Raw genomic sequence first — 12,820 nt, forward strand, 5'->3', positions numbered from 1 at the left:
GTGCTGGGATTACAGGTGTGAGCCACCATGTCCAACCTAATTATTTTTATTTTTGTAGAGACAGGATCTCACTATATTGCCTAGGCTGGTATTGAACTCCTGGGCTCAAGTGATCCTCCTGCCTTGGCCTCTCAAAGTGCTGGGATTACCAGCATGAGCCACAGTGCCTGTCCTGATCTTTCCTTTTAAGTTTGTTCTCACAGTCTTCTCAATCTCAATAAATGGCCATTCTGTTCTTTCCTTCTTTTGTTAAAATCAAAAACCTTGGAGTTATCCTTGATTCCTTTCTATCCCTCATGCAAGCTGTCAACAAATGCTCTTGATTCTACCTTCAAAAATATATCCAAAGTCTGACCAATTCTGTCAACCTCCATTGCTACCATCTTGGTCCAGGCTAGCTCTCCTGGATTATTGTAGATGCCTCCTATCTGGTCTCCCTGCTTTCTTCCTTGCCTCTCTTCAGTCCATTTTCCACACAGCAGCTGGTGTAAGCCTGTGAAAATGCAAGTTGGATCATGTCACTCATGGGCAAAGTGCTACAGTGGCTTCCTGTTACACTCAGTAAATGCCAATATCCTCAGAAGACTTATTAATAAATACCCTGTACTATCTGGCCCCAACCTCCCCATTTCTCACCTGGCTTCAACCATACTGGCCTCCTTGACTCACTCTGTCGCCCAGGCTGGAGTGCAGTGGTGCGATCTTGGCTCACTGCAACCTCTGCCTCCTAGGTTCAAGCAGTCCTCTCACCTCAGCCTCCCAAGTAGCTGGGATTACAGGCGCGCACCTCCATGCCAGCTGATTTTTGTATTTTTAGTAGAGAAGAAATTTTACCATGTTGATTAGACTGGTTTTGAACTCCTGACCTCAAGTCATCCACCCACCTCGGCCTCCAAAAGTGCTGGGATTACAGGCATGAGCTACTGTGCCTGGCCTTCCTTGTTCTTTACACCAGAAATAACCCTCTATCTCACGGTTTTATTTGCTGTCCACTCTGCCTAGAATGCTCTTCTCCCATTGCAGTAGACTCAATGTTTATGTCCCCACCCCTGCAACCTGGCCAAATCGTATGTTAAAACCTAACCCCCTGGCCGGGCACGGTGGCTCATACCTGTAATCCCAGCATTTTGGGAGGCTGAGGCAGGCGGATCACGAGGTCAGGAGATGGAGACCATCCTGGCTAACATGGTGAAACTCCATCTCTATTAAAAATACAAAAAAAATTAGCCAGGCGTGGTAGCACGCGCCTGTAGTTCCAGCTACTTGGGAGACTGAGGCAGGAGAATCACTTGAACCCGGGAGGTGGAGGTTGCAGTGAACCAAGATCGTGCCACTGCACTCCAGCCTGGGTGACAGAGCGAGACTCCGTCTCAAAAAAAAAAAAAAAACCTTCAGAAGGGAGGAATGTTTTGTAGACCACTTTGGTTTTCTTTTTTGCATGTGGCAGTTTTTAGTTTTTAAAATCAGTACCTTTTAATGGGAACAACTTGACCAAAACTTTGTCACAGAATTTTGAGGTCCATTAAAACAGTTCAATGAAAAAGAAAAAAAAAAAAGAGGTGGGGTCTCACCATATTGCCCATGCTGGTCTTGATTGAACTCCTGAGCTCAGGAGATCCTCCTTCCTTGGCCTCTCGAAGTGCTGGGATTACAGGCATAAGCCACCATGCCCAGCTTCCTTATGGGTTTTGTCCAGCAACTAAAACAAGCCCTTGGCTCATAAGAGGTGTTCAATAAATATTTATGGGAAGAATGAGTAGAGAAACTCTTCCCAGAAAAACATGCATATTAACAAAGTATTGTGGCCAGATGCAGTGGCTCAGGCCTGTAATCCCAGCACTTTGGGAGGCCGAGGCGGGTGGATCACCTGAGGTCAGGAGTTCGAAACCAACCTGACCAACATGGAGAAACCCTGTCTGTACTAAAAATACAAAATTAGTGGGGTGTGGTGGCACATGCCTCTCATCCCAGCTACTCAGGAAGGCTGAGGCAGGAGAATCACTTGAACCTGGGAGGTGGAGGTTGCGGCGAGCCAAGATCGCGCCATTTCACTCCAGCCTGGGCAACAAGAGCAAAACTCCATCTCAAAAAAAAAAATTATTGCATAGTTTTCACAGGATTCATGAACTGCTGTCAAATTCATTCATAAACTTCAGGTTAAGAACATTTGGTTTTTGAAAGTCAAATTGTAAACATTGTTACATGCTTATAATTCGTAATTTCTATAAGATCTCTATGGAAATGGATGTATCCATTTAAGTGCTGAGGAGAGAGTTTTCTTGTAAGCCCATAAAACTATCTGTAATAGAAATATATTTAAGGTTAGCCTCTCTTGTTTCTTCTGGACTGTAGGTATTTTCTACCAATGACTTTAATCCAGAAAAACATCTTTTCATAACCACTTGAATGCCACATTCTGGCATATTAGAAAGAGACTCTGGGCACAGTGGCTCATGCCTGTAATCTTAGCCCTTTGGAGGCCAAGATGGGAGGATTGCTTGAGCCCAGGAGTTTGAAACCAGCCTGCACAACATAGTGAAATCCCATCTCTACAAAAATTAAAAATAATCTGGGTGTGGTGGTATGTGCCTGTAGTCCCAGCTCCTTAGGAGGCTGAGGTGGGAGTATCACTTTGGCCCTCAAGGTTGAGGCTGCAGTGATTGCATTACCACTGCACTCCATCCTGGGCAACAAAAGACAGAAGACCCTGTCTCAAAACAAAAAAAAAGGCAGCTAGGGTATTAAGATATTTGTAACCAGTTTATTAATTATGGTTTTTGGTTTTTTTTTTGAGAAGTTTTGCTCTTGTTGCCCAGACTGGAGTGCAATGGCATGATCGCAGCTCACCACAACCTCTGCCTCCCGGATTCAAGTGATTCTCCTGCCTCAGCCTCCCAGGTAGCTGGGATTACAGGCATGTGCCACCACGTCTGGCTAATTTTGTATTTTTAGTAGAGACGGGGTTTCTCCATGTTGGTCAGGCTGGTCTTGAACTCCCAACCTCAGGTGATCCTCCTGCCTTGGCCTTCTAAAGTGCTGGGATTATAGGCGTGAGCCACCGTGCCCAGCCTATTAATTTATTTTTAAGACAAGGCCTGGCTCTATCACCCAGGCTGGAGTGCAGTGGCATGATCTCAACTCACTACAACATCCATGTCCTGGGCTCAAGCCGTCCTCCCACCTCAGCCTCCCGAGTAGCTGGGACTATAGGCATGGCTATTTTTTGTATTTTTGTAGAGACGAGGTTTCACCACGTTGCCCAGGCTGATCTTGACCTCATAAGCTCAAGTGATCCCCCTACCTCAGCCTCCCAACGTGCTGGGATCACAGGAGTGAGCCACCGCACCCAACCTGTAACCAATTTCATATCTACATAGTCCATTTTGTTTCTGTCAGGCTTTCTAATTTTCTTTTGCAACAGGAGTTCTGCTTTGTTCTTCGTGTTGGATTGCATATACGTTAACTCTAATAAATAGTACAAAGAAAGCTTTCCAACTCTTTTTAGTGATATAACAAAAGAGTGGGCATCTTGGAAATTAGCACTGTTTTGACTTATATGAGAGGGAACTGCTGCCTTAGTAACTACTACATTAATAAGACGAATGTCCAGTTACTACTTACTACTCAGTCTAGTTTTGAAATAACAAGCTACATCTAAAAATCTCTTATATTGGTTTTCAGCAAACATTTATGAAGCTCCTGTAATGTTCAAGCCTCGATATTCCATGACTTCTGCTATATGCTGGTCAACCTGAAAGATACAAAGATATGTAAGAGGTCTTTAACCCTTAGGTGCTTCCAATCAGGTTGTAATTATTTTCCAACAATAAATAAATTGAATTTATTTCATTAGATATTCTGAGAACTAAGACTTTAATAATTGATTTCTTTTTTTTTTTCTTTTTTTCCCCCTGAAATTCCTGAGCTTTAACTAGTTGGTCTGTTTTTATAGTAGTTATGTTAGCTATAAATGAATAAATAAAAATCAACCTGCCAGTTTATGTAGATTCTCCCCCCTCGAGGAGGTGGAGCTTAACCCCTTCACCTCTTCAGGGTAGATGGTGAGCTTAAGACTTGTTTCCACAGAGTACAGTGTGGAAGGGTGGGGAGAAGTACTGCTTCCTCCACCCAGGTGGAGAATCCTGGCAAGCACTACCTCAGCCAGGGATCAGGTTAACATCATCAGTTGATAAGTCATGTTGAGAGTCTGTACTCTTGATATGATGTGATGAGCATGGTCCTTGGTAATCTTCCCCAGAAGCCATCACTCCAGTCTAACCATGAGAAAAACATCTGACAAACTCATATTGAGGGACATTCTGTAAAATATCTTGACCAGAGTACTTATTAAAACTGTCAAGAGAAGTCTGTGAAGCTGACAGTCCAGAAGAGGCTAAGGAAACATGATGACAAAATGTGATATGGTATCCTGTATCCTGGATGGGATCTTGGGAAGAGAAAAGGGGCGTTAGGGAAAAATTAAAGGGGATCAAGAAAGAAGGACAGAGTGAGACCTTCCTTCTCTAAAAAATAATAAATAATAAAATTACCTTTGTAATATTCTTTTTTATTAGAATACAGTGAACATCTCTTAGTGTCAATAAATTATCATCTACAACCCAATTGTTAATGACTATTATCCCATTGTTTGGATATACCAAACTTAATCAGTCTACTTATTAGACCTTTGTTAAGTTTCCTTTAAAAAAAAAAACAAAAAACTATTTTAAAGAATATTGTGATGAGGCTGGGCTCAGTGGCTCACGTCTGTAATCCTAGCACTTTGGGAGGCTTAGGTGGACAGATCTCGAGGTCAGGAGCAACATAGTGAAACCCTATCTCTACTAAAGATACAAAAATTAGCTGGGTGTGGTGGCGCACGCCTGTAATCCCAGCTACTCAGGAGGCTGAGGCAGGAGAATCACTTGAACCTGGGAGGTTGGAGGTTGCAGTGAGCCAAGATAACGCCACTGCACTCCACCCTGGGCGACAGAACAAGACTGTCTCAAAAGAAAAAAAAAAAAAAGAATATTGTGATGAAGCCAGGTGTGGTGGCTCATGCCTGTAATCCCAGCACTTGGGAGGCTAAGGTAGGAGGATGGCTTGAGCCCAGGAGTTCAAGACCAGTTTGGACAACATAGTGGGATCCTGTCACTATTTTTTTTTTTGGCATGAGCTCAGCTCTAGCACACAGGCAGGAGTATGCAGTAATCTTGGCTTAGCCACTGCAACCTCCACCTCCTGGGTTCAAGCAGTTCTCCTGCCTCAGCCTCCCGAAAGTAGCTGGGATTACAGGTGCCCGCCCACACCCATCTAATTTTGTATTTTTAGTAGTGACAGGGTTTCACTATGTTGGCCAGGCTGGTCTCGAACTCAGATGGTTCCAGCCTCCCTGCTCCCAAAAGGATTACAGGTTTGAGCCACCGTGTCTGGCCCCTGTTGCTTTTTTGAGACAGGACCTCTTCAGCCTGTTTTAGGCTGAGTGCAGTGGTAGACCTTTGGCTCACTGGTGCCTCCTCGGCTTCTCTGAGTTCACGCCAGGCCTCCCGCTTCAGCTCCTCCGAGTAGCTGGGACTGCAGGGTTCGGCCATTCTGGAGCACTTTTTGTGGTTTTTTAATGATGGACATCAGGTTAGCCAGATGGTTTCAATCTTCTGGATTCTCAGGATGTCTGCCAGCCTTTGTAGTGTTGGAGATTGCAGGTGTGAGCCACCACACCCGGCCCCCCGCTGCTATTTTAAGAAAATTTAAAAATACAGCTAAGCTCAGGCCTCACGCCTGTAATCCCAGCACCCCTGCCCAGGTATGATCACAAGTCAGGAGATCGAGATCATCCTACACACATGGTGAAACCTCATCTCTATAAAAAATACAAAAATTAGCAGGGCTGGTGGTGGGCTTTAGTCCCATGCTCGGGAGGCTGAGGCACGAGGGATGGCGTGGAACCCGGGAGGTGCAGGTTGCAGTGAGCCGAGATCCAGCCACTGCACTCCAGCCTGGGCCACTGTGAGTCTCCATCTCAAAAAATAATACACAAAATAAATAAATAAAATAATATTAGGATGAATAACTTGCAGCCGCCATGCCTGCACAAAATGACTTGGCTATTTATTGAAATTAGATTTTCAGCAGGTCCCTATGCCAATGTTTTTTTTGAGATAGCCTCCTCTGTCACTCCAGGCTGGGGTGCAGTGGTTCCATCTCTGGCTCACTGCAACCTCCACCTCCTGGATTCAAGGCAATTCCTCTCGCCTCAGCCTCCTTAAGTCAAGTGAAGCAATGCGCCACCATGCCCGCTAATTATTATTATTATTGTGTTTTTTTTTTTTTTTTTTTTTTTTTTTTTTGAGACAAAAATCTCATTCTATCCCCTGTAGCTGGAGCATCCGCTCACTGCGACGTCCGCCTCCCAGATTCAAGCGATTTCCTGCCTTGGCCCCGAGTAGCTGGGATTATAGGCACCTGCCACCATGCCCGGCTAATTTGTGTATTTTTAGTGGAGATGGGGTTTCACCATGTTGGCCGGGCTATTCTTGAACTCCTTACCTCAGGTGATCCGCCTGCCTCAGCCTTCCACAGTGCTGGGATCACAGGCGAGAGCTGCTGCACTGGCCCACTTGTGGTTTTTCAATCCCGTATCTTCTAGCAATTTTGTGGGCTTTGTTCCAGAAAAAAATTGTTTCTTTTTTATGTATTTTCAGATTTTTTTCTTCTGTTGGCTCCTTTCTGTCTCTCTCTAAATACACTTGTCATTTTCATTTCTAAAAAACTTTCCCTCAACATTGCCTCTCCCTCTAGCTGCTGCTCAGTTTTTAGTTCTTCCCTTTATCAGCCATATTTCCCATACTTTTTGTTTTCAGTGTTTTTTAAACTTACCTTCACTCCTCAGTCTTCATTGTCTGTCCCCTCCCCCTCTACCACTCTCATTTTACTCATCAATGCCAAATTAATTTCTGTGACCCTTTTCATAGTCTTTTTTTTTTTTTTTCTTTAAGACAGTATCTCACTCTGTTGCCCAGGTGCCGTGGCTCAATCTCAGCTCACTGCAGTCTCTGCCTCCTGGGCTCAAGTGATCCTTTCAGCTCAGTCCCCCAAGTAGCTGGGACGGCAGGAGCAAGCCAGCATGCCTGGTTAATTTTTGTAATTTTTTAGAGATGGGATTTCACCATGTTGCCCAGGCTGGTCTCAAACTCCTGAGGTCAAGCCATCCACCTGCTTCGGCCTCCTCCCAAAGTGCTGGGATTACAGGCATCAGCTACTGTACCTGATCGTTTTTCATAGTCTTAGCCATTCAGTGGCTTTGATTCTTGACCTTTCTCTAAAGCATTCTCCAAATGGCACCATTTTTTCCTTTATTGACTCCTTTCTGTTTTCTTCAGTGGTCCTTCTTTCTTGATCCCCTTTAAATATACATATTTTAAATTTTCTCTTCATGCCATCTGGTAAGGTCAAGTGGGCAATCTCAGCATTCCTGGGAAACTTAACATGATCTAAGATCACTGGGGGACCATTGACTCCAGATACTGCCTTGTACCTGAGGCAAGGCTGAGAGAGGTTGTTCCGACTGACTGCCAGCACCTGCTCCCAAGCTCCTACCATTGGCCCCTTTAAATATTGAGATATCTCAAGATTCTTTTGTAAAACTTCTGTATTTCTTCCTGGATGGAGGTATTAACTGCAGTTCTCACCCAAATGTTAATCCCAGATACTTATCTACAGCATTTACCTCTCTCCTGAGTGTGTCCCTGTTATTGAACTGCCTGTTCAACAATTGACACTTACATATGCCTTAGGCAAACTTTTTTTTATATTGAAAGTTAATAATATAAGGGATTCCTGGCCAGGTGCAGTGGCTCACGCCTGTAATCCAAACACTTTGGGAGGCCGAGGCAGGCAGGTCACTTTAGGTCAGGAGTTTGAGACCAGCCTGGCCAACCTGGTGAAACCCCGTCTCTACTAAAAATACAAAAATTAGCCGTGTGGGGTGGCGTGCGCCTGTAATCCCAGCTACTCAGGAGGCTGAGGCATGAGAATCACTTGAACCTGGGAGGCAGAGGTTGCACTGAGCCAAAATCATACTACTGTACTCCAACCTAGGCGACAGAGCTGAGACTCTTTGTCAAAAAAAAAAAAAAAAGAAGATTCCTTCTGTGTTCCCAACCATGGCATTTCATTTAGTCCCTCAGTGATCTTTTACTTCTCCAGTCTTCAACATCCAGGCAGATGGTCTCAAGACCTGTGTTCTGTCTTGTCAGCAGTCCTCTCATTCCCATCCTCACTGCCTTAGTGCGAGCCCTCATCTCTTGCCAAGATTATGCGGTAGCTTTTCAGTTCAGTCCATGCTGTACCCTGCTGCCGGAGTTCTTTCTAAAACGTGATATTGTCACACCCTTACCTAAAAACCTTTAGTGATTCCTTATTGCACAAAGGATATAATCCAGATTACATGGCATTTAAAGCCATTTGGAATCTGGCCAGTTGTTCCTTCTCCCCAGAATGCCTTTCCCTTCCTTGTTCACCTCATGAACTTAAATCTTTAAGACCAAGCTTACCACCTCTTCCGAAACATTCTTAATTTACTACAGTGGCTGTCTCTGCTGCATTCCCACAACTCATACAGTTTTACTGGTGCATATTTGCTTTTCAGCTACTTGTGGGCACCATATTACCAATACTAACACAGGTCCTGGACTTAGCTACTTAATGAAAATGATTTCATTAATGGAATTTGAGGGTTAAGATCATTCTGGGGTTCAGTTCCCTGTGACACAAATACAGAGTATGAATACAATGTGGTTTTGTAAGTTAGAAACCTCATGGAATATTGTTCCAACCATTACCAGTTATCTGTGTTCTGCATCTGCATAACAATTTGCATGTTGAAATTTTCCATTAGGAGGGAGTGTTAGGTGAAGGTGAAAAGGCAAACAGCTGGCATGTTCATAGGATCTTTTTTGGCATTGGGCTTGAAGCATTTGGTTTTTCAGGTTTGTTGGGATTTAAACTCATCATTGGCAGAGATTTAATGTTGATAGTAAATGCATGTAGACATGGATCCATCCGGAAACATAGAGATAGGAAAACATGCTTCTTTTTTTTTTTTTTTTTTTTTTTTTTTTGAGGTAAGGTCTCACTCTGTTGCCCAGGCTGGAGTGCAGTGGTGGGATCACAGTTCACTGCAGCCTCAGCTTCCTGGCCTCAAATAATTCTCTCACCTCAGCCTTCCAAGTAGCTGGGACTACGGGCGCATGCCACCACACCCAGCTAATTTTTTTTTTTTTTTTTTACTTTTGTGGAGACAGGATGTCACCTTGTTGCCCAGGCTGGTCTTGATCTCCTGGGCGCAAGCCGTCCACCGGCCTCAGCCTCCCAAAGTGCCGGGATTACAATCGAGAGCCACCTCGCCTGGCCTGTTTCCCCGCCCCCATCCTTTTTTTTTTTTTTTTTTTTTCAGACAGGGTCTCACTTTGTCACCCAGGCTGGAGGGCAGTGGCATGATTTCAGCTCACTGCAACCACCCTCTCCTAGGCTCAAATGGTCCTTCCACCTCAGCCTCCTGAGAAGTAAAGGATTAATTGAAATTTGTTACTTTTTTTTTTGAGACGGAGTTTTGCTCTGTCGCCCAGGCTGGAGTGCAGTGTCACGATCTTGGCTCACTGCAAGCTCCGCCTCCCGGGTTCACACCATCCTCCTGCCTCAGCGTCCCGCATAGCTGGGACTACAGGCACCCGCCAGCACGCCCGGCTAATTTTTTTCTATTTTTAGTAGAGATGGGGTTTCACCGTGTTAGCCAGGACGGTCTCGATCTCCTGACCTCGTGATCCGCCTGCCTCAGCCTCCCAAAGTGCTGGGATTACAGGCGTGAGCCTCCGTGCCCGGCCTGCACTTTGCTTTTTAATTCATATATGGACTATATCTACATATACACTTAGCCCACCTTATCTCAGGTTCTACATCTGTGGATTCAACTAATTGTGGACCAAAAATATATTTTTAAAAAACAACAATAAACACAAATTTTTAAAACAATACAGTGTAACAACTATTTACATAGCATTTACGTTGTATTAGGTGTCTAAAGAATAAAGTATAAGGGACGATGTGTGTAGGTTATATGCAAATACTATGCCATTTTATACATAGGACTTGAGCATCTTCAGATTTTGGGGAGCCGGGGGGTGGTTCTAGAACCAATCCCCCTCAGATACCAAGGTATAGCTGTACCTCATTCTTTTTCATGGCAGTAAGTATGTCACAGTAACTTAAAAAAAAATAACTTTAGGGGCCATGCTAGTCTGTGTATCCTTCCAGTTTTAGTGTATGTATTGCCAAAGCAAGTGATAGGTGTAACTTTAGTCTTCTGTTGATGGTCGTTTAGAGTATTCCTAATATTTATAACCAGAGCTTTTATGAATATCCTCATACACATATCTTTGTGCATGTATGCAAATATGGCTGTAGGATAAATTCTTAGAAGTGTAACTGTAGAGTTAGAGAATAGTGTGCAGGGGGACTGGGAGGAGAATATGTGCTTTTTAAATTTTGATACATGTTGCTGAATTTAGAAGAGTATAATTTTATTTCTTTTTGTTTTTTTTGAGAAGGAGTCTCACTCTGTTGCCCAGGCTGGAGTGCAGTGGCGCTATCTCGACTCACTGCAACCTCTGCCTCCCAGGTTCAAGTGATTCTCCTGCCTCAGCTTCCTGAGTAGCTGGGATTACAGGCGTGCGCTGCCACGCCTGGCTAATTTTTGTATTTTTAGTAGAGATGGGGTTTCACCATGTTGGCCAGGCTGGTTTTGAACTCCTGACCTCAGTTGATCAGCCTGCCTCAGCTTCCCAAAGTGCTGGTATTACAGATGTGAGCCACTGCACCCGGCCTAGAGGATTATAATTTTAGAAGATAGATTTCTCATGTAGTCCTGTTTTCCCCATGGATTGATTGTGAGTTTTAAAAAAAATTTAGGGTCAACTTTGCATATTTGCCAATTAGATATTTTTAAATGCTTTTATTAGTGATTTAACTCCTCAAAATGCATTCAGGAATGGTTAAAAGCAAATATTAATTAGTACTCAGATACTTATTTTCCCTTTTCTACAGAGTAAAAGAGCAGCATCATCTGTTCTTGAGGTTGTGCTTAATGTAAAATGCTAGGGATTCCTCTTTTCTTTTTCTGAAGGTGAGAATGTTTGACTAAAAAAAAATTGAATGGATTAACTTTTAGAAATGCATCTTGAAAGTAAAACAAGATTTTGCTATCAGGTGAGTGAAAACAATAATTGGAAATAAAGATGTGAGTTTTCCTCCTTGTTAAACCCAATGAAATTATGATGCTTGGCTCTTCCTCCCCATCAAAAAGAAAGTTAAACTTAAAATTCCTGTGTGAGGTTGTCATATTCTCATGCTGTATATTTTCTTTCAGATTCCTTTGTTTCTTCCTCTTCCTCTCAGCCTGTATCTCTATTTTCGACCTCACAAGGCAAGTCTGTAATTTTTTTGTGTGCATTGGTAAAAGAAAAATGTTGAGAAAGAGGCTGTAACTGGGGATATGAGGCACAAGTCTTCTATTGCACCCAAATCCCCTAAAATAAAAACTAATTACAAGCTGGTTCTTTCTATTTAGCAGTTTCCAGTGGGTTTCCTGTAATGGTTAATAAAATAAAATGAGGCTGGGTGGACTCTGTAACATAGCATAAACTTCAGGTGTAGTTTTGAGTATTTCTTTAAAATCAAAAACTTGCCCACCAGAATTTGGAGCAGATAGAATTGTGGCTCAGAGGCGAGGTGCAGTTGCTCACACCTGTAATCTCAGCACTTCAGGAGGCAAAGGCGGGCAGATCACTTGAACTCACGAGTTTGAGACCAGCCTGGACAACATGGTGAAACCCTGTGTCTACAAAAAAATATGCAGGCATTGGTGGTGCATGCCTATAGTCCCAGCTGCTCAGGAGGCTGAGGTGGGAGGATTGCTTGAGCCCAGGAGTTGGAGGTTGCAGTAAGTGATGATCGTGCCACTGCACTCCTGCCTGGGTGACAGAGCAAGACCTTGTGTCACCACCACCACCACCAACAGCAACAAAATTGTGGCTCAGAAAACACCCAACCCCTAGAATGCATTTAATGTATTGATTTGCAGCTATGAAACTGGTTTAGAGAGGTAGCAGATTTGGAAAAACAGTATAAAAGTGTGCTTCCACTGAACTAGAAAAATACCAACCTAGCTAGGGCATTTTAATGTGAATTTATCTGAGATACGTCATAAAAGTTAGGCTAGTTCCAAATTGCCTAGGAACATTGAACAAGTCAGTTATGTGACTTTTGGCAACCAGGGCTTCTTGTCCTAGAGATTGAGATGTGGCTTTGTTTTGTTTTGTTTTTAATCTGTCAATCTGTAGGGAAGGGAATCAGTTTGTGGAGGTGACATTGCCAAGAAGCTGAAAGAGAGGGTACTATGTGCTTCATCAATTTATACTAATAATAAAGTATTATTTCATTTGTGCTGCTGTACTAGACCCAAATACAGGTCAGTTGAGAACCTTTATTTTAAAAAAGGAAAAAGTAATTAAAATCACTAGATAGATTGTGGAGTTCTGTAGCTGCAAAAGACTTTTACCTTATAAGAATAAAAACATAATGGGATTAAAAAAAAATTAGTGAAACTTTTGCCTGGTTAAATCTGCTTCTTAGGAAACATGGTAGGGAATTTTTTTTTTTTTTTTTTAAGACAGGGTCTCACTCTGTCACCCTGGCTGAAGTGCAATGGCACATTCATAGTTCACTGCAGCCTCAATCTCCTGGGTTCAAGTGATCCCCCCACCTC

At 43.3% G+C, this 12,820-nt stretch overlaps 1 protein-coding gene across 5 annotated transcripts in view; it reads left to right on the forward strand.

Moving 5' to 3' along the window:
• The window catches only part of RTN3 (reticulon 3), a 72,051-nt gene that overhangs the window by 9,984 nt on the left and 49,247 nt on the right, over positions 1-12,820 (forward strand). For 3 of the 5 annotated variants that reach the window (XM_009185791.2, XM_031653656.1, XM_009185792.4), the window contains exon 2: positions 11,423-11,479. The exons of the other annotated variants lie outside the window; for them this stretch is intronic. In XM_009185791.2, the coding sequence (XP_009184055.2) occupies positions 11,423-11,479 (57 nt within the window). The remainder of the gene's footprint in view (positions 1-11,422; positions 11,480-12,820) is intronic. 5 annotated transcript variants of the gene reach the window in all.

This window comes from Papio anubis, chromosome 12 (assembly GCF_008728515.1).
Source record: "Papio anubis isolate 15944 chromosome 12, Panubis1.0, whole genome shotgun sequence".
Taxonomy (NCBI): Eukaryota; Metazoa; Chordata; class Mammalia; order Primates; family Cercopithecidae; genus Papio; species Papio anubis.